At 37.3% G+C, this 21,933-nt stretch overlaps 1 protein-coding gene across 3 annotated transcripts in view; it reads left to right on the forward strand.

Annotated features, from left to right (window-relative positions):
- The window catches only part of LOC135224588 (uncharacterized), a 368,063-nt gene that overhangs the window by 167,711 nt on the left and 178,419 nt on the right, over positions 1 to 21,933 (forward strand). For all 3 annotated transcript variants that reach the window (XM_064263722.1, XM_064263723.1, XM_064263724.1), the window contains one exon: positions 14,650 to 14,764. In XM_064263722.1, the coding sequence (XP_064119792.1) occupies positions 14,650 to 14,764 (115 nt within the window). The remainder of the gene's footprint in view (positions 1 to 14,649; positions 14,765 to 21,933) is intronic.

The following is a 21,933-nucleotide window of genomic DNA, read 5'->3' on the forward strand; positions in this document are numbered from 1 at the left end:
CTCCTAGCGGTTCAGTATCGGAAACGTCAGGAGGGGCCTTGGGTAATTTTATGAATAATATGCACTCTCCTTTGTTCCCAGCAAGTAGAGGGGGAGATCCGCCATCTTTGTTCCAGGTTCCTGCTCCTCAAGCGCATAGGTTAGATGGTACGTGGTCAGCGCTAGGCCTACCAGGCGTACCAACCTTGGATGGTCTGCTTGCGCATTATATGACGTCACGGTTCCAGCAGGGTCCGGCAGCGCTGAATGTTCCTCATCCCCCGGGCTTGCAATTTATGGGAATTAATGCCGCGGCTTCGCCATCAAACTCAGTGTTTACAGCGATGCAGAACGTGGGAGGTAGTTTGGCAGCAAACGTGCGGTTGCCAGCAGAAACCTCTCAGTCTCTCCCTACGAGAGGGATGATGTCACAACATACGTCACACACCGATATGGCAGGCGTGATGACGTCACAGACTGCTTCTCGGCCTATTTCGCTGCACCCAGACGCTAATACGCCTTCTGACCCGTCAATACAAACTGTAATGCAGAAATTACAGGATATAGAGGAGAGAATGATAGAGGAGAGAAAAATGAAAAGACAAAAAGTGTGATTCGCCTTCGTCGTCTTCTTCCTCTAGTTCGGCGTCATCGCTAAGTCCGATAACGTCACGGCGAGCGCCAGTCAAGCGTTGGAGGAGGATTCGGGAGTTCCTGGCGGATCCTCGGGCTAAGAGGAGAAGAATCAATTCTTCCTCATCTTCGGACCAAGACTGCCATATCCAAGTCAGCAGGAAGGTCGGGAAGTCAGTGGCTATTAAGCACAAGGTTAGCAGACGAAGCCGTTCGCAAGAATCCGAACAAGCGAGAGAGGCGACGGCCGACAGACTAGCGGCCGATGCGGAGTTGCCAGTTCGGATCGCAAAAACTACGATACCGCTGATAAAATCGACGTTGGCGGCGAAAGGTGCAGCAGAGGATAGAATGCAGGTCCCAGTTTCGCCCGTAAGGCCGTTCAAAATACGTACGAAGGACGATAAGGCTCCTATTAAAAGTACGAAAAATAGGGAGTTGGCAACCTCGGCGGGTACGTTCGTGGAAGGCAGTGTCCGTCTGGATGAAAGGTCGAGGCCGAGCTCTCCGACGCTCATAAACGATGCCAAAACTAATAGAGACGAAGTTATATCTGTCTTAAGGGAGCCTTCATCTTGGAGATCTAGACAAGATTCTTGCTCTAGATCCGTGAGCAGAGAAAGAGTGAGGCGTTATCGTTCCCCTGCTGACTATCCGGGATCGAGCCAACAGTGGCCAGCAAAGATCAAAGAGACGGCGGCCGTAGGGGCAGGCGGCCGTGGAATTCCGGGCAGTCTGTCAGAAGATAGGGGCGAGACAACATCCCTTGTGACGGAGAATGGTACACTAGAGCCGGAGGAAGGAGAAAACCAAGAGTTTCTGGCCTCATATGCAGAGGTGATTGATTTGATTCGTCAATTCAATAACCTTTCGGAGAAGACAGAAACACCGGCCAGTATGCTTCCGCCTGGAATTGACATGGCATTTGGATTAAAAAGGGATACCAAGGTGTCGTATGAATTGCCTTGTTCGAGTCATGCGGAGTCGGTCTTGCAACACGTAAACGCAAAGATTGCAGGGAGGGATAATTCCTTAAGATCTAATAGATCATTTAAATTTATTCCCCCTCCAATGATAAAGCAAAGGAAATATTATACGACACCGAAGGTCCCTTTGCTGTCTAGACAAATGAACCCTATGTTGTAAGATTAAGGCCTGGATTAACCTTGGATCAGGTTAAAATGGAGCGCCCTTCGATGACGTACCAAGAGGCTGCTACGTTAGAAGCAACAGCTTCTTCTGTCTTTCAGGCTGCTTCTTGGTTAGACATTTGGTCAACAGCAGTGGCGAAGATTGCATCCTCGGAAGCAACAAGAAAAGTAGTGGATGAACCATTGTTCATTAGGTTACTACAGTCAGGTTCCAAGGCGATTGCGTACCTGACAAACGTAAGTGCCAATGTTTGGACAAATATCGTGCTAATGAGGAGAGATGCAGCGTTGGCTAGACTAAGCCGCAATGTGGATTTGGATTCCCTGTTAGCAATGAGGAATGGGGATATCTTGGAATCGCAACTGCTGTTGCCAGAGGTCATACTGGAAGAGGCGATAGATAGAAGAAGGATGGACACTTAACGATAGGTTGGTGCAACAGGCAGTTAGGAAAACGTCTAACAGTCAAACTACTCCTTTGGAGGGAAGACAACAGCAAATGTCTCGAAAGAAGACAGTGAGACATAACATCCCTAATAGAGTCACAAGACCCTCTTCCCCAAAGAGGCTAACTCATCGGCCCTTTCACAATAGAAACAAACACAAGAGGAAGGGGCAATAGGGGAAGAGGGAGAGGCTCAAGAAGATAGGATGGGCGCCATCCCATCACTCGGCCACACCAGTGGGGGGTTTTGCCTGGCAAATCACTGGAAGGTGTGGCAGGAACTAGGGGACAGAGCAGTGGGTGGTGATGTTCTCAGGATCGGTATTTGTGATCCCGTTCGAGGTAAACCCCAAACCCCGCCCCTGACAGATCAGCCATTACCCCCCACGTCGCTTTATGCCCCACAAATCTCAGAAGGCCACTATTCTTCAGGACGAAGTGAAGAAGATGATGGAAAAAGGAGCTGTGGAACAAGTATGCAGTCCGTCAAAACGCTTCTACAGCAGGATTTTCCTGGTACCCAAAGCCAACGGGGAGTGGAGGACAGTAATAGACCTGTCAACGCTGAATCTGTTTATAAGGAAAACCAGTTTCAAGATGGAAACTCCAAAACGGTTCTACAAGCAGTCAGGATCGGAGACTTTATGCTGACAGTCGATCTAAAGGACGCATACTTTCAGATACCAGTCCATCAGTCTTCAAGGAAATTTCTCCGCTTCAGTCTTGCAGGGAAAGCTTTCGAATTCAAGGTCCTGTGCTTCGGATTGACAACGTCTCCTCAAGTTTTTACAAGAGTGTTCACCCTCGTGTCGACATGGGCGCATGCTCAGGGGATCAGGCTAATAAGATATCTGGACGATTGGCTGGTGATAGCAAAGTCCAGGGAGAAATTACTCAGGGACAGGGCGACCCTCCTGCAGCTTTGTCACAGCCTAGGTATTGTGGTGAATCAGGAAAAGTTGCAGTTGGATCCAAGTCAACGTTTGGAATATCTGGGAATGGTTATAGACACAACACAAGCCAAAGTATTCCCGACAGACCAAAGAATAGAGAAATGCAAACAAGTGGTGAATGCCTTTCTGGGAAAACAGACACAGCCAGCAAGACAGTGGCAGGTGGTACTGGGAATCCTAACCTCCCTGGAGAAGCTAGTACCACAAGGAAGACTACACCTTCGGTCCCTACAATGGAGGATGAAGGAGTTTTGGTCACCAATAGTAGATCACCCGTACGAGCAAATTCCCTTGTCGGCAGAAGTGAGGAAAGACTTGCTGTGGTGGATGAACGACGACAATCTGACAGTGGGTGTCCCCCTTCAACAATCCTCTCCAGACCTCTTGCTGTTCTCGGATGCGTCACTAGAAGGCTGGGGAGCCCATATGGAGAAGTTGATGGTGTCAGCAAAATGGAGTTGCAAGGACAGAGAACTCCATATAAACGTGCTGGAGTTAAAAGCAGCGTTTCTAGCTCTACAGGAATTCAGGGAGAGAGTAAAGGGACACTCAGTATTGATGTCAGACAACACCACAGTAGTAGCTTATATAAACAAGCAAGGAGGCCTAGTTTCTCGGCAGTTACATGTGATGACAGTTCAACTTCACCAGTGGGCTATAGAGAACCTGGTAGACATCAGGGCCAGGTATATTCCGGGAAAAAGAAACATAGTGGCCGACAAGTTGAGCCGCAGGGATCAGATTCTGGGAATGGAGTGGTCCCTGCACCAACAGGTAGTGGACAGGATGCTCATGTTGTGGGAAGGACCGATCATAGACCTATTTGCAACCAGGTACAACAAAAAGTTAGAAGTGTATTGTTCAGTAGTCCCAGACGCAGAGGCAGTAGCAGAAGATGCGCTACAACACCCCTGGGATAATCTGGACGTGTACGCATTTCCTCCGTTTTGTCTAATCCGTCAGGTTCTGAACAGGGTAATGCGGTCTCAGAACCTCAAGATGACCCTGGTAGCCCCGTTATGGCCGAAAGCAGAGTGGTTTGCAGACCTACTGGACTCCTAGTAGATGTGCCGAGAGAGTTACCCCCATGGAGCAACCTACTGTGTCAGCCGCACATGGAGAGGTACCACCAGTCGGTTGAAAGTCCCTAATCGCTTCAACGGGTGAGACTGTCAAGTATCTCCTCCGAGCGAGAGGGTTTTCGCAGAAAGCAGCAACTCAGATGGCAGGAAATATCAGAAAATCATCTGCGACAGTATAACCAAGGGAAAGTGGTCAGCATACTGTGATTGGTGTCGTAGAGGGAACTTGTCTCCACTCGGTACCACTATTCAGCAGTTAGCAGACTTTCTGATATATCTCAGAACAGAAAAGCATATGACTGTATCTGCAGTAAAGGGGTACAGGGCGGCTCTAGCCTCAGTCTTACGAATGAAAGGAGTGGACATATCGTCTTCATGGGAGTTGGCCATGCTGATGATCGTCTTCATGGGAGTTGGCCATGCTGATGAGGAGCTTTGAACATTCATGCCCACCAAAGGAGCTAAAAGCCCCAGGTTGGGATCTGACCCAGGGTACTGAGTAGTCTGACAAAACCCCCCTACGAACCACTAAGGCAGTCCACGGATAGGAGCCTGACCCTGAAGACAGTCTTCTTATTGACCCTGGCTTCAACCAAAAGGGGGGGAAGGGTGGGGGAGACTACATGGCCTGTCATATCTCATAAAGCACTCGAGAGTTGGAGATCAATGGTATTTGAGTTTGTCCCAGAATTCGTGGCCAAGACCCAAAATCCAACAATAGTAGACGGCAGATTCGACTCCTTTACCATACCTTCCTTGGCAGACTTTGTAGACAATGACAAAGATGAGATGCTCCTGTGCCCCGTCAAGGCCACTAAGGGAGGTACTTAAAAGAGAACAATGGCACCTCTAGGGCCGGGGTGCCGGAGGTTGTTCGTAAGTACAGGACGGAACAAGAAGGAAGTGTCCAGGAATACAATATCGTTTTGGCTAAGGGAGCTAGAGCTCATGACATCAGGGGCTTGAGTGCTTCTCTGGCATTTAAGAAGAACATGTCTGTGGATAGAATTCTGAAAGCTGGTGTGTGGAAACGCCAAACAACTTTCACCTCATTTTATTTGAAAGACGTTGCCCATAGATCCTTGGACACTTTTTCCTTGGGTCCAGTGGTGGCGGCCCAATAAGTGATATAGCTCATCCAGTGCCCCGGGCGGGTCAGTTTGCGTCTAGTCTAAGATGAAGGTATGAAAGTAGAATGAATGGGATGACTGGTCTTTTTTCTTTACTACTTTCTTCCTACTCCTTTAACTAGGGGCAATATGAAGGAGAGTACCGTCATGTGCTGGAACGGACTAGATGCAGGTGAGGTGGTCAGCCATACTGTGAAGCTATCTTAGGTTATGATATACTTTTCAGTAGCAACACACCCCTCTGGATAATAGGGAAAAGAGGGGTGAAGGTGGATCCAGTTGCAAGGGACAAGAGTAAACAATAGGATGGTATCTACACCCAGTGGGGGAAAACCAATAGATCCGCTTATATCTTTGGTTCTAGGTTCATTGTCCATTCTCTTAGAATTTCCCTATATATTCGGAAATGGATAAGGTGGCAAACTCCCAGTCAGTTGTAGAGACTTACCTCCCTCCAATAGTAAGTCTATCCTAATGTTAAGACCGAAGGTTTGTTCCGTATACGAACAAATACCAAATTTGTAACTAATTTGTATTTTTCATAACTAACAAACCTGAGGTCTTAACAGGTAAAGGCCCACCTCGAACCACCCCTCTAGCAGTCTAAACTGGGTTAGAAATATAACTGGTGGGTCACAGGTAGCCGTGGGCATTCTGGGTATACATGCCCCGTGACCTGGTATAGATGCCAATAGTCCCTGGATCTCACAAGTGTAATTTTAATTCTACCGGTTTCCAGCTTGGCGCTAGTAAATCCTAATGTTAAGACCTCAGGTTTGTTAGTTATGAAAAATACAAATTGGTTACAAATTTGGTATTTTTATTAACATCTGAAAATATCAATAAACATATTACATACCAGTACCTTTAAAATTCTTTCGTCTCAGTAAAAGAGAGAGAGTGTGTGTGGGTGTGTGTGTGTGTGTTTATCTCTGTTCTCTTAGAAAATACTTTTAACTCCTCAGCGTGTCAAAAGGGGGAGAGAGAGAGAGAGAGTTATCCTTATTTAAAAGAATGAGATGGATAGATTTTTTTTTTTCTTTTAAAATACTATCACATAATAGGAATTTCGTAATTACAGTTACAGTGGGGCATTGCTTAATCGCGGATCAGTAATCACGGAATCAGTCATTCACAGGTTTTTTCTTGGACCCCTTCTCATGCTATATCGCTGGTACGAATCGCAGCATCACGGGACAAACGTGTTGTGTATGCGATGTTTATCGGTAGGCTAAGCCTCAGCCGTGGTCTGATAATCACCAACATACATGAAACAACTCACATTATGATATCAACTGACAGTAAAGGTAATAAAACTATTCTCACCTGATATATTATTGGCATATCTTCATAATAAATAGCCTGTACAAGGTATATGTATGACGTTCATTGGTAGGCTAAACCTAGTTGCAGTGCGATAATCACCAACATACATGAACAGATTCTCATTATGATATTAACTGACAATAAAGGTAATAAAAACATTCTCACCTTATATATTATAGACATATCTCTAAATTAAGTTCCATTCGACAACCAAAAACAGTGATGATATTGGTAAAACGACATCAGTTGATTATTTTAAGAATGTAAACAAAACCAGAATGCAAATGGTTGATCGCTATGTTCATATCATAATACTATAATATGGTAATTATACATGCAATATGATTAGACACAGTAAAACAACAGTTTTATTAAAATGATCATTATTCTCAATACACAACTATTATTCAACTTTAGCTAATGGATATCTTTCAATGTTACAACCAAATCAGTCAACAGTCTCTCTCTCTCTCTCTCTCTCTCTCTCTCTCTCTCTCTCTCTCTCTCTCTCCCATCTCTTGAATCTCTCTCTTCCCTCTCTCTCTCTCTCTTCTCTCTCTCTCTCTCTCGAGATACAGCTGATTGCTGACATCATCTGCCATAACTATCAAACATTTATCAAGTTGTCAATATTCAATGGTTGCTTCCAAAGGTTAAAATAAAATACATTTTTACTCATTCTTCATGTAATGGAGATCTGAAGAAAGAATTCTCTCTCTCTCTCTCTCTCTCTCTCTCTCTCTCTCTCTCTCTCTCTCTCTCTCTCTCTCTCTCTCTCTCTCTCTCTGTGACGAAGCGTAAACAAAATACGTAAAACCATTTTTTACCTTCTATATTATCGTCATATCTTCATAATAACTATATTATTGTCATATCTTCATAATAAAAAGGCTATTTGTGGAATAATTTCATATCAGTGAAATTAACTTTTATCTATGCGTAGCCAGCCAGCTGACAAAATGTACGTACTTAAATGAAAATCAAATTATGGTAGCGTTCACAGCAAGATTATCTTTCGAAATTGTAATAGTATTAGTCATGGTAGTAATAATGTTTGGGAATGTATGTAACATTCATTTTCAATACACAATATCATTGTTATTCTGGCAATAAATTATAGTTTAGAATGATCATAATGTACTCTGCATTGTCAGGAGTTTGTGGCACGATGAAACAAACAAAATAAAGTTTTCCTTTTAGGCTACGGGTTTAGAAAAACATGAATAGAATCGGCTTTGCGACTTCGTTTATTTTGATATTTTTAATGATACAATAACTATCATTTGTACTACTAACACGGGTCTGTTGAGTCCAGTGTTATCAATTTCGCATTTTTAATGCTAACTTTCATTTTCCTGAGGTAATTAGTAAGAAAATTTTCAATCCAGCATCTGAAAGGAAAACTTGCATTTGTTATCAAATACATCTAGCATACGTACTTTGACATCAAAACTTTGTAATGTTAAGTTTAATATTTCTTTTATTCTATTATGTTTGATGTATCATGTAAGAAATCTTGCAAATCCATTTTCAGGAATTTCGAAATTATTAGAAATCATGTAACGTAATGTACAAGTACACTGTGTATGTTAGAAACTTGTTTGAATCGAAAAAGAGAGCAGTCAGTTGAAATTGGCTGGGTGGCATTGTTGTATATGATGTGAATTTTTTAGCACTTTATGGAGCAAAATTTAGCAAGAAATTCCCATTCCCATTTGGCAACACTGGCCTGCCCATGTTTTACATGTTGTTATTGAAGTCGTGTTCGCCGCGTTCTTTAAATTGTACCCATATAAAAATAGTTAAATATGTGACATCCAAAAGCCCTGATTCTTTTACTCGTATGGGAAAGAAGCCTAAACGTCAGATGAAGGTTATTACATGTAATATATGAACGTGTTGTGAAGAAAAGCGGCCCACATGAGCATGCATATGTAGGCTTCTAGCTGTAATCCATAGGTTAGTAGGCTACATATGTACAGTAGCACGTATACTACATATATTTTTAAGGCTAATGTTATAAAATAACTTTGAAACTATCTTGAATTTAGTTTATGGTGATAGTTGAAGACATATTTGGTGTTTGAACTAAAGTAGGCAGTTATAAACTTTGGAATAGTGGTCTTGACTAAAGTAGGCAGTTATAAACATTGGAATAGTGGTCTTGGGTTGGTCAACTATTAAAGTAGGCAGTTTTTAGCAATTTTTGAGGGGGGTACCAGGATAACTTGGGTATTTACTTTTCACGGGGGGTTCTGGGCCCTACCCCTCACGATTATTGAGGCCTTACTGTATATTATAATATACAGTACTCTCTCTCTCTCTAACTCCAGGTACTAAAACCGTCAAATATATCAATTAATGTGACAGGAGGGGGAGGAGCTGTTTTGTTGTTGCCACTAAGTGGTTCATGTAATTTTCTCTCTCTTTCTTACTGAGACAAAGAATTTTCATAGTATATGTACTATATGTTTATTAATACTCTCAAATAATATAATAATAATTATTATTATATTATTTGAGAGTATTAATAAACATATAGTACATATACTATGAAAATTCTTTGTCTCAGTAAGAAAGAGAGAGAAAATTACATGAACACTTAGTGGCAACATCAAAACAGCTCCTCCCCCTCCTGTCACATTAATTGATATATTTGACGGTTTTAGTACCTGGAATTAGAGAGAGAGTACTGGGATTTCCTTCATTCTTATATAATTTTTTTAATTTATAAACTAAAATCTTACTTAATTCTCTATAGTATTTTCTTTAATGAATTGAAATTATTGCTGTTTACATTAATATTAACATTTGAAAATAGTAAATCATTTATTTATCATGCAAAAGACATAGAGAGAGAGAGAGAGAGAGAATTATTATTTTTATTATGTGATATTATTTAATTTTATGAAACTTACTAATACAGTATTAATCAATATTGATATTTTAGAATAAGTAAATAATTTTTGTATCATAAAAATGATTAGTCGTGAAAATAACATAAAAACACACTAATTGGTGATTATATAAAAAAATACACTAATTAGTTATTATATTTGTCGGAAAACCCCGTGAATAGGCAAATTTCCCGCAAATAATGGGTAGATATGGTCCAAAGAAAAATCCACTAATCTGGAGAAAGCAAATACGGGGCCCCCACTGTATATGTATATATATATATATATATATATATATATATATATATATATATATATATATATTATATATATATATATATATATCAAGAGCCAGCAGGAAAAATGAAAAACAGCAGTACCTAGTGCTTTCGTGTATTCTTGACACCCACCTCATCTGGTGACAATATAAAATAAAAGAATGAAAAAATAGCTTCGAAAATATCAAAGGTAAACATAAACAAAAAAGTAAAATACAGAACAATCAAACAGCCTAGTTAAGAAGCAAATGGTCCACAGCCTAGAATTACACTTAAAGGACAAACAACAAATGGAAATGGAACTACTAAGCAGTCAATTACATAGTTACGAAGTTGTTCGTTTCAACAATACATTTTTGTAAACCAGTTATCTAGTTTATATTGTCCGTTGCTAATATTAAAAAACACTACATGACTTATATTTTATACTAGATTCTCTAATATTTCTTTTAATAATGTCTCTACAAAATAAAATTCCTTTGAATTGTTCCAATTAATTGCGTGATTAAAATTATTCATATGTAAAAAGAGAGCACTCGCGTTTACTTTCTACACGTACACAATATTTATGTTGATTTAATCTTGATGCCAGTAGTTTGCCACTTTGACCAATATATTTTTTATCACAATCTCTGCATGGAATTTCGTAAATGCAACCCGTTTGTAAATTTGGAGAGTTCCTTATTAAAATTGTTCTTACAGACTTAGTGTTACTAAAAACAACGTTAACATTAAAAACTTTAAACATTTTTGGCAAAGAAAGAAACCTGTTGTCAAAAGGTAAAACAAGCAAATTACTAGGGTCGAAAGCCTGTACATGGTCCACTGCATAAATGTTTCTTAGCCTTTCTTAAAGCAACATCAACTAAAAAATGCGGATACTTCAATTTAAAAGCAATATCATAAATCTTGGTAATCTCGCTTCTAAAAATTCAGGACAACAAATTCTTAAAGCTCTTAAAAACATGGAAGAGAGTTTTAACTTTCAAATGGTGATTGGAGTAAAAGTGAATGTAAGAACATACATTTGTAGGTTTCCTAAAAACCGAAAATTTAACTCTGTTACCGTGTCTATGCACACTTACATCTAAAAATGGCAAAACTGAATCTATTTCCTCCTCAAGTGTGAACTTTATAGAGGGAACCAGCGCATTTAATCTAATTAAAAATCTGTTTACATCCTCACACAAAGGCCATACACAAAATATGTCATCGACATACCTAAACCAAAGAACATTCGCAGGTAAAATATTTGATAGAAGTTTATGGGGCATGTTCTTTTAAGTGCTATTCTAATGTACCGAGTTTCGGTGATCAGTGCCATAAGTTGCAGGTAATGACATTATGGTGCCATAACATCCTTAACAGAGGTGCCATTAACCCTCTTACGCTGAATAGACGTATTAAACGTCGGAGATAAGTTGTCTCCCGGGTGCCGATTGGACGTATTAAACGTCTACATAAAAAAGTTTTTTTAGAAATTCGCGGAAAAATACTTATAGGCCTACCAGCCGAAAACTTTTGAATCACGCGCCTTGGGGGATGCTGGGAGCTCACAGATCAAGGCATTGTTTTGTTTACAATCGTTACGCAAGCGCAAATTTCTTTCTTATCGCACTAAAAAGTATCAGTGACACATCTCAGAAATTATTTCGTCACTTTGACATAATTTTTGTACCATTCTAAGTTAGCCGTATGAAAATGTGTGCAATTTCATGTAGAATACAACAAAAAATACTCATGATTGTAGCTTTTATCAGTTTTGAAATATTTGAAATATTCTCATATAAATAACGATAAGTGCCAAAATTTCAACTTTCGATCACCTTTGATTCTACCGAAATGGTTGAAAAACACAACTGTAAGCTAAAACTTATATTCTTGTAATATTCAATCATTTACCTTCATTTTGCAACAAATTGGACGTCTCTAGCACAATATTTCGATTTATGGTGAATTTGTGAAAAAAAACTTTTTCCTTATGTCCGCGCGGTAACACTTCCGATAAATTTTTTCGTGTGATTGTCGTAATGTTTGCACCATTTTAAATTTGCCGTTACACAAAGTTTTATATGTGGAAATGTGCGCAATTTCATGCACAATACAACTTAAAACAACCCCTGGCTGTAGCTTTTATCAGTTTTGAAATATTTTCGTATAAATAACGATAAGTGCCAAAATTTCAACCTCCGATCAACTTTGACTACCGAAATAGTCGAAAAACGCAATTGTAAGCTAAAACTCTTATATTCTAGTAATATTCAATCATTTACCTTCATTTTGCAACAAATTGGAAGTCTCTAGCACAATATTTTGATTTATGGTGAATTTATGAAAAAAAAAACATTTTCCTTATGTCCGCACGGTAACTCTTCCGAAAAAATCAGAAATTTTTTCGTGCGATTGTCGTAATGTTTACACCATTTTAAATTAGCCGTTACATAAAGTTTTATATATGAAAATGTGCACAATTTTATTAAGAATACAACCAAAAATGATTGAAGGTTGTAGCTTTTCTCATTTTTGAAATATTTTTATATAAATCACGATAAATAGAAAAAAAACCACGTTCGGTCAACTTTGACTCTACCGAAATAGTTGAAAAACGCAATTGTAAGCATAAACTCTTACAGTCTAGTAATATTCAGTCATTTATCTTCATTTTGAAACAAATTTTAAGTCTCTAGCACAATATTTAGATTTATGGTGAATTTAAAAAAAAAAAAAAAAAAAAAAACTTTCCTTCCCTCCGCGAGCGGATTCTCCGCTGCAATCTCCGAAATGCGTACGTCGCGTTATCGTTATATTTGCTCCGTTTCATATTAGGTGTTTTATAGAGTTTTATATATGAAAATGTGCTCAATTTCATGTAGAATTCAACTAAAAATAATTGAAGGTTGTAGCTTTTCTCACTTTCGAAATATTTGCATATAAATAAACATATAAAAAAAATTTGACATACTGTCAAATTTAACTTGTCCGAAATAGTCGAAAACTGCAATTATAAGCTAAAACTCTTACAGTATAGTAATATTCAATCCTTTATCTTCCTTTTGAAACAAATTGGAAGTCTCTACAACAATATTTAGATTTATGGTAAATTTTTGAATAAAACATTTTTTTATGTCCGCGCATTACGAATTCATGCATCATTTTGTGATAACATTTTTTCTGTGTTGCTTTGATTGTTTTACAATGTGTTATATACCAAAATGATAATTTAGTGTACAATACAGCGAAAAAAATTAACTCGTTAGCTTTAACTGTTTTGCTCACAGCGCGATTTGAATACAATTATGTATGAAATTTTGTTTTTACGCTATCATATATCACATTATGTATATATGATAATGATATTTTTATTCATATCTGATGGTTGTATACTAAACTTCAGGCAATGACAAAAAAAGGAGCCAAAAAATGAACTCTTAATCTTGAAAACTAAGAGCGCTGTGATTTTTTGAAAAAAATATTTTTTCCGCTTCGGTGCTCACTCCGAGACTGCCTCGACATACGGGAGACGATTTTTATTATACCCCTTCGGTGTAAGAGGGTTAACTTGATATCAGCACCAGAAGTGCCCTAAATCGCCTAGTTTTGGTTAATGGTGATTTTCAGTTATTAGCCCCCGCCAAGAACAGAACCCTCGCCAATTATATATCATATATATATATATATATATATATATATATATATATATAATATAATAGTATATATAGATATATATATATATATATATAAAATAATATAATATATTATAAATGAAAAAAATATATATATATATATATATATATATATATATATATATATATATATATATATATATATATATATAACAATTTATATATATATATATATATATAATATATCTATATATATATAAATAATAATATGTATATATATGAGTATATATATATATATCTATATATATATATATTAATAATTATATATAATTATATATAATCTATATTATAATATAAATATAATATATAATATATAATATATATTTATAAATCTATTATATATATAATATATATTATAATATATATATATATCATATATATATACTATATATATATATATATATATATATATATATATATATATATATATAGATAAATATATTGATATAATATATATTATTATATATATATAATTATATTTAATATATATCTATATATATATATATAATAAATAAATGTATATAATAATGTATATATTATTATATTATATTATATTCTTATTTTTCCTATTTATATTATATTATATATATATATATATATATATATATATATATCATATTATATATATATATATTATATATATATATATATATAACACATTACACACACACATATACTCTATATATACATATATTCATATATATATATATATATATATATATATAATAGGTAATAATACACACACACACACACACACACACACACACACACATATTTATCATTGAAAAGGAAAATTATTGTAATTTTTACTGTACAAAAAGAAAGTATACCTTTTTAATTTTTGTTAAAAAAGAGATTTGTCTGGAAATTAAGAAAATTTTATTTTTGGCCAGTTTCACAGCAATATTCTGTCTGTATTTTCAATATAAGCTATAAAAATATACAATTATTCAGCTTCAATTAGAGACTAAATCTAATGAATGAATTCAAGCCAAAAATAATGCAGGGAAGTGTCGAACATCCATTTACAAAAAATTTCCAAGGTTAGTTTTGTATTATTTTGTAACTGATCATTTCTAACTTGCTTTTCAGAAAAATTTTCATCCTTATGATGAACCTCGCTATATCAAAGTTGGAACTATACGGTCTGGATATCCACCAAGTCCCCCCATTGACCAATTTGTGAGACCTTATAGATGTAGTTATGGTAAGTGGATTATTTTTTGTAAATGATGTAGTTACGGTAAGTGGATTATTTTTGTAAAAATGTTTAATGTTTAAAGGTGGTTGTTTCATAATCATTCATACTGTACCTTCATCTTCAAAGATAATAATCAATAAAATAGAGTGGAGACAGCAAGTGTAAAATAGAGGTATGTATTTACCTCTAGAGACTAATGCAGTGGAATCTAGGGATAAAGATTTCATAATAGTAATATGAAGTTATTTTCAGTACAATTAAATAAAGTGATGTTGAAAAAAATATAACGAATATTATCTAAAATTATATGATTGGGGCATAGGTGAAGCATGGAGGGATCAAAGATGGTAAGAATAGGGAATAAAAAACAAAACAGTAAGTGGCAGGGTGAGGAAATGGGATGTGTGGTGAAAATATAAAGATTTTGTGCATACACCTCATTATTGATTTCATAGTCAAGAAGAAACTGAGAAGGAAGAAAAAGTAAGTATTGAAAATTAGTGGAGAAAGTGTTGCAGCAAGGCTTTTGGCAAGAAAAAAATATTTTTTGAAAAAGTAGACAGGGAAGTTGATGAAGTTGTAGATCTTAGAGTAAAAGATTGAGAAGGTGAAGTTTTTGTGAACTGAATACATTTAACGTTCAGTTGAGTGAATATTTGAAGATTTGTTGAATGTAAAAGGAAGAAGGAAAGCAGAACTAAGAGAGAGTTACTCTAATTATGAGAATACTTTTTGATGTGACTGTTTGAGGACATGAGGTCAATAAAGAGGAAGAATTAAAGAAACCTGTAGTTGACATGATTATGAGGGACATGCTGCTGTACAGTGGTGATATCATAAATGAGTGTGTGATTAGCATTTGTGAGGTATGTGTAAATGAAGAAGAGGTTCCTTAGTAAGTGGTGAGAGTAATAAGTGTTTAATTGTATAGAGGTCAGGATGATAAGAGGCAACTACGTATAAGAATTATTGGTTCATAACACTACAAAATATACTGGTGATGAACTCTACTGCTTACTGAACATCATAGTTGGTATCTCAGGAAGTACTCAGAATTACAAAAAATACTTTTTTATTGCATCCTGAAAAGCATTAAGGAGCAAATGGAGAAGAGAAGAGAGGTGTGTTGAGAACACTGTGATAAATACGTAGGCCTTAGAAGAAGCAGGGTATTTTTGTTACCCTGAGGACACAAGGGTCTCTGAAACAGTATTTGAGGAACGCTAAGGAGAGAGAGTTGGCGCAGCGTGAATGAAATAGTGTGAGACTACTGGCGGATAAAAATACCATTAGCAGTGAGAACCTATAGTAGTATATGCTGCAGGAACAGGAGTCTGACAAGGAGAAAACTTATTATTTTTAAAAGTGGCAGGATCACAAGCTAAAAAGAAAAAGATAAAACAAAAAACACATGTACTTGACACACTCAGGGCGAGGCGCTGCACTGTCCGCTGGATATGGCTGTCGTAACAGAATACACATGCCACCAAACGAGGACAACAACCACACAACAATTCAATAACTATACAACAAAAGATCACTGCACAAACAGTCACAAACAAATAACACTTTAGTCAATACACCACCTACAACATAAAGGAAAGTCAATACACCACCTACAACATAAAGGAACCACAACAACTCACAACTCCAACAACTTATCTACAACACAACAGAACTCAATAGCACAACAAATTCAACAACACAGGCACAACAACCTTCAAACATTCAATATCAACAATAATTCAAACAACAACTTCAAAACACACAAAATAACTGACCATCAAATAATATTCAAGACTGCTGCCAAAAATCTGACTCTCCACCACAGGCTCTGATCACAGACTGCCTCTCTGACTGACATGGCAACCACACCAGCAGACAACTCAGAACTCGCCACCAATGAGCAATTCGACTGCTAACCAACCATCCACCAATTATGACCCCTTCTCTCTCTCTCTCTCTCTCTCTCTCTCTCTCTCTCTCTCTCTCTCTCTCTCTCTCTCTCTCTCTCTCTCTTGCTCTTTTTTCAGAAAACCAAAAACAAATACACTACATGATCTTAACAGCGATAACAACCATGAAACTCTCTCTCTCTCTCTCTCTCTCTCTCTCTCTCTCTCTCTCTCTCTCTCTCTCTCTCTCTCTCTCTCTCTCTCTCCACACACACACACACACACACACACACACACACACACACACAACCCTCAAAGACATCAAATGGAACAAACAGATTGTTCCTCCACAAAGTGTGACTATAGACTTTCATTATATGTTATCATACAGCTGGAAAAAATACTGATATATCAAAGATTGACAAGTTTGTGTGTGATGAGACAGGATGAGGAACTTTTGGTCAGAAAAGTAGGACAAAAAACCAGTAGGATGGTCCTGGAGCTCATAGTAAAAGTAGTTGAAGACATAGACTTAAGGGATTCAGACAGTAAGAAGATAGGACAGAAAAGAAAGGAGAGAAATGTGTTTGTTTGTTTGGTTGTTTGTTGATGGTGGACTAAGTATACACATGTTAGAATATGTAAACAGGAGAGTAACTAGTTTTATGCATAGTGGTTTCAGTAATATATTTTTGCTTCCATATCCTTTTGATATCTTTAAACCAGATTAATGTAAGAAATTGAAGATAGAAATTTCTGTAGTTGTGGTTGTTAGTGCATAGCCTGTACCATGGCTTTCTACTGTGTTGTGTTAGTTCTCATCCTTGAAGGACCAAGTAGAACTGCCACTGTTGTTCCCAAAGAAGTCAGAGTGCCACCAGATTTTTCATTCAGCCCATTCCTCCCAGTCAAGAAAATTAAGTTGGACTTGTAAGAGAGGAGGTTCCAATTAAGACAGCAACACCTCTGCCATCCGCGTGTGGACAGCGTGGCAGAGCCAAGGGTTCCCACTCTCTCTGGAGCCGATTCTCTCCCTATTGTACAAGTCCAACTCCCACAAGGACATTGCTCTCTAAGCTCAGGTGATGCAGACAATAAGGTGAAAAGGGGTGGTTGAAGTAGAACAGTCCATGTCACCAGGCTTCTACAGCCGTCTCTTCCTGATGGAGAAGTCATTGGGGTTGGAGACCAGTCATAGACCTTTTGGAAACTAAGTAGGTACATATTGCAGACCCCATTTGTGATGGAAGCAGCCCATTCTGCATTAGATTCAATTGGAGATGGAGATTATGTTCACTGTGATTCACTGAAGTTCTTGTGGTTTGTTTGCCATCAGATGCCCTCCCAATTCGGAATCCTTTGTTTTGGACTGGCAATGGCTCTGCAGGTATTTCCAAGAATGCCCAGGGCATTCAGTTGAGATACCTGGATGACTGGTTTATCATTGGCCCGTCAGAGTAGACACTGTTAGAGACAGAGAGTTGGGAATAAGTCTTTGGCAAGTGTTTGGGTAATGATGAACTGGGAAAAGTCAGGCCAAAACAAGAGAGAAAGTATCTGGTAATGATCCTGGATTCAGTAACTAGAATTCATGGTGGCCGTGGCACAACACAGTGGGCACAACGCTGCCAAGTGATAATAGGCCACCTAACATCCTTAGAAAAACTAGACACAGGGTCAGAGGCAACTCAAGAGAAACTCATCACAGATTTTCTCAGAACATGGTAAAGTTTTAGTTTTTTAGAATTGTGGTTTGGGATGTTCGAAACCTTATGGGTTCGTGTTGCAGATAATGTTTATATGCTAGGACTCAGCTTTCTGGCATAGGAGTACAGTGGTACCTCAATTGTCAAATGTTTATGTTGAACATTCCATTTTTCACACTAAATTTTCGAGAAAATTTTGTATCGTTTGTCGAGTAAATGTTCATATGTACACGAACTGATCGATTATCTTGTATTTGATGGCCTACTGCACCTTACAAGAATAACTATATTAACATGTTTTTTCATTTACACTAGTATAGTTTAATGATAATCATATTCAACAAAAGAAGTAAAAGAATAAAGCATTTCAATATAAAATTTAGCATAAAAGATGCGCAAAATCGTACGTCACTGTTGTGTCATCACGCATGGCTGATTTGAGACCGAACGAGGGAGTGTTGATATGTTGAGGAGAGAAGGAGAAGAGAGAGTCAAAATATTTACAAGAAGAGAGTGTTGAAATATTACTGTATGTATGTAAAAGCAATAACAATTCACATAAAAAGGGAATTTTACAATACACATAACATAAAGATAAAATTTGAAAACAATCAAATACAATAGAGAAACAATAAAAAAAAAAAAAAAAGTCTTAAAAGAGCCAGTGTTTGGTGCGCTGAGTGAGACTTTATAATTCAACCTTATTCAACAAAATAGTAAATGAAAGAATAAAGCTTTTCACAATAAAATTTAGTAAAAATGATTAACACACTCATTCGTCATTGCGGAGCTGCACAGCTAACTTGAGATAATGGGAGGGAGAGCTTATATTTTTGAGGAATAATGAATGAATGATTGTAAGTTATTGTGCATCATGATATTGTTGAGGAGAGAAGAAGAGACAGTAAAATCTTTACTATAATATGTATGTAAAATCAGTACCAATTCACATGAAAGAATAAATTGCTATTTCACAATAAGTTTAACATAATGATAAAACATGAAAATAATCAAATGCAATACAGTAATAGAAAATAATAGTAAAAGAAAGTTTTACTTGAGGCAGTGCTTGGTGTGCTGAGTGAGAGAATAGAGAGAGGAGAAGGATGGCAAGTGTCTGATTCCTACTGACTTACCAGCTTTGCTGGGATGATTATTTGCCCGTTTCTTTCACTTACACTTGATTTGCCTGGATCACTTCTTTTTGTTAGGGTAAAATACCCATCTTGTGACAGTTGCTTTTTATGATTTTGTTCACTGTAAAAGTAACTGCTATATAATAAACACACTGGCACTGCGTTCAGCTTCTGCATACCTTAGAATATATGTTTAAATGACTTCCTTGTGAAAAGTGATTTAATCTCTCTTTCCTTTTCTTGCATTCTCTACTTGTGGGGATTTATTTATTTGCGAAATTCTCACATTTATGTTAAATTCTGCTGTTTGCCAACTTTAAGTTGATGTATTGTGGCATAATATCTTTCATGCACTTAAGATCCAAGAGTAAACATGTCAACAATCATTTCTCTCTCTCTCTCTCTCTCTCAGTTCCTTTAATTATCCAATTATCCTTGTAAGATGTGAATAAAATTGATTTTATCAACCATTGCCTACAGCAACCATTTCGGTTTCCTCAAAGGGTTCCTGTCTCTCCTCCCTCCATCCCCCAGCCAGCCGTGTGCCATTTTCATCAATCAGTTCGTAAATCATACGAGGAAACAAAATTTTCTGAAAATTTTACTAAATTTAACTTACTGTTTTATTACTTTTCACTTTTAATTTAACTTCTGAACACATTAATAATGGAAAAAATGTGAAAAGGGGGACTCTTTGGGTTGGCTGAAATAAAAGATCCTGATTCCCTTTATTTCTTATGGGAATGTTCGTTTCATATTTTGAACAAATCTTATTGAACAGCCTTCCGAAATGGATTAAATTCAAAGTCTGAGGTACTTCTGTATTCCTACTCTATCTCAACACGAATTTTGATGGGGGACAATCTCTGATTGTTTTGGCCCATTTCTGCTTGCAAGATCAGTCGTGATTGCTGTCTTGTTGCTTTCACGTCATTTTGGAGGGGGAGGGATGTGAGTTTTACGGCTCGCCTCCTTCCCGTTATCCTTTCAGATAAATATATTCTTTTTGCTCTCTCAAGATAGAAGATACAGGCAGTCCCTGGTTATTGGCAGACTCGGTTATATGCGATCCAGTTTTATGGTGCTTGTCTAGTGCCATAAAATTGTCAATTTATGGTGCCATAACAGGCAGAGTTCTGGTTATCGGCTGCTTATGGCGCTGATAACAGCCCCATAACTCATCGAGTTTTGGTTAATGGCAGTTTTTGCTTATCGCCACACCCCTCGGAACGAAACCCTCGCTAATAACCAGGGACTGCCTGTATCTTCTTTTCCTGAGGGGGAAGGCATATTATTAGTTTCTTTGCAGGTTCTACAATTGTAGCCCTGCTTCTCATGTTGATGTAGGGCGACAGCGGCAGCATCCACCTCAGATCTTGAGAGCCCATGCTTCACTTTCCTCCCAGAATTTCCACTTCACTAATTTTGGTATGCTTGTTGGTGCTGTGAAGAAAGTTCAGAACCCAGTCAGTCCTATTGGCAGTGTGTTCCTTACTATCCTTGAAGCCCCTATTTTGTGCTGGCCTGTAAGGCTTTGTTGTCACTGGTGGGGTTACCAACCTTACAGATAACTTATGATGTGGCCTCTGATCTCCCTCTTGATGTTTTTGTCATTCAATGATGTTTGACTTGGTACTCCATTTTGTCAAGTGAAGTAAAATTGTAGTACGATTTTGTTTGAATGTTTTCCTGCTCTGACACACACAGTTTTCGCTCCCTGTAAGAGTAGTCTGCAGTGTGATGTCACAGAAGAGCCTGTGACGACATGGCTTCTCCTTATGATGTCATAGTTTCAACTGACACTGTGTTCAAGAGAAGAGCAACCTATTTTCTGCTACCCTCATTATTGAATTTTCTTGGTAAATTCTTCGCCTATTCGCGGTATTTTTCTATGAGAAATATCCACAAAGTCCTGCTATTTTTATCAATTTCATCATAAAATGCACTTTTTGTGATAAAACTATTAAAAAACCTGGTTTAAAAATTTTGAGTGGGTTTTTCTTTAATTTTAAATAACAAAATAAAAGGTTTTAAGCATTTTTATAGGGGTTCCAGCTATTCGTGGGTTCTGGTACGCATTCCCTGCGAATACGGGGGGACCACTGTTTTAAAAACTATGTACACTCCAATTTTATTTTATTTTTCATAGAAATAAACTTTCAAATTTTGATAATTTTGCATTTTTTGAGTCATATTTCTCCTGTCATTACCCTGGACCATGCATTATAAACCGGGAAATAATTTATGATATATATAATTGAAAAGCGTTGTAACCTTAGAACGTCTTAGCTGACACCGTCATAAACTGGGGGCTGCCTGTACATTGTTCTACATCACATGACAGTGTACATGATTTACAGCATGACCATGTACTTGATGAAGGTGCTATCATTGTCGTTTGTCTTCCAGAGTTAGGGGTCAAGACTCTTCTAGGCTAA

Source organism: Macrobrachium nipponense, chromosome 12 (genome assembly GCF_015104395.2).
Source record: "Macrobrachium nipponense isolate FS-2020 chromosome 12, ASM1510439v2, whole genome shotgun sequence".
Lineage (NCBI taxonomy): Eukaryota > Metazoa > Arthropoda > Malacostraca > Decapoda > Palaemonidae > Macrobrachium > Macrobrachium nipponense.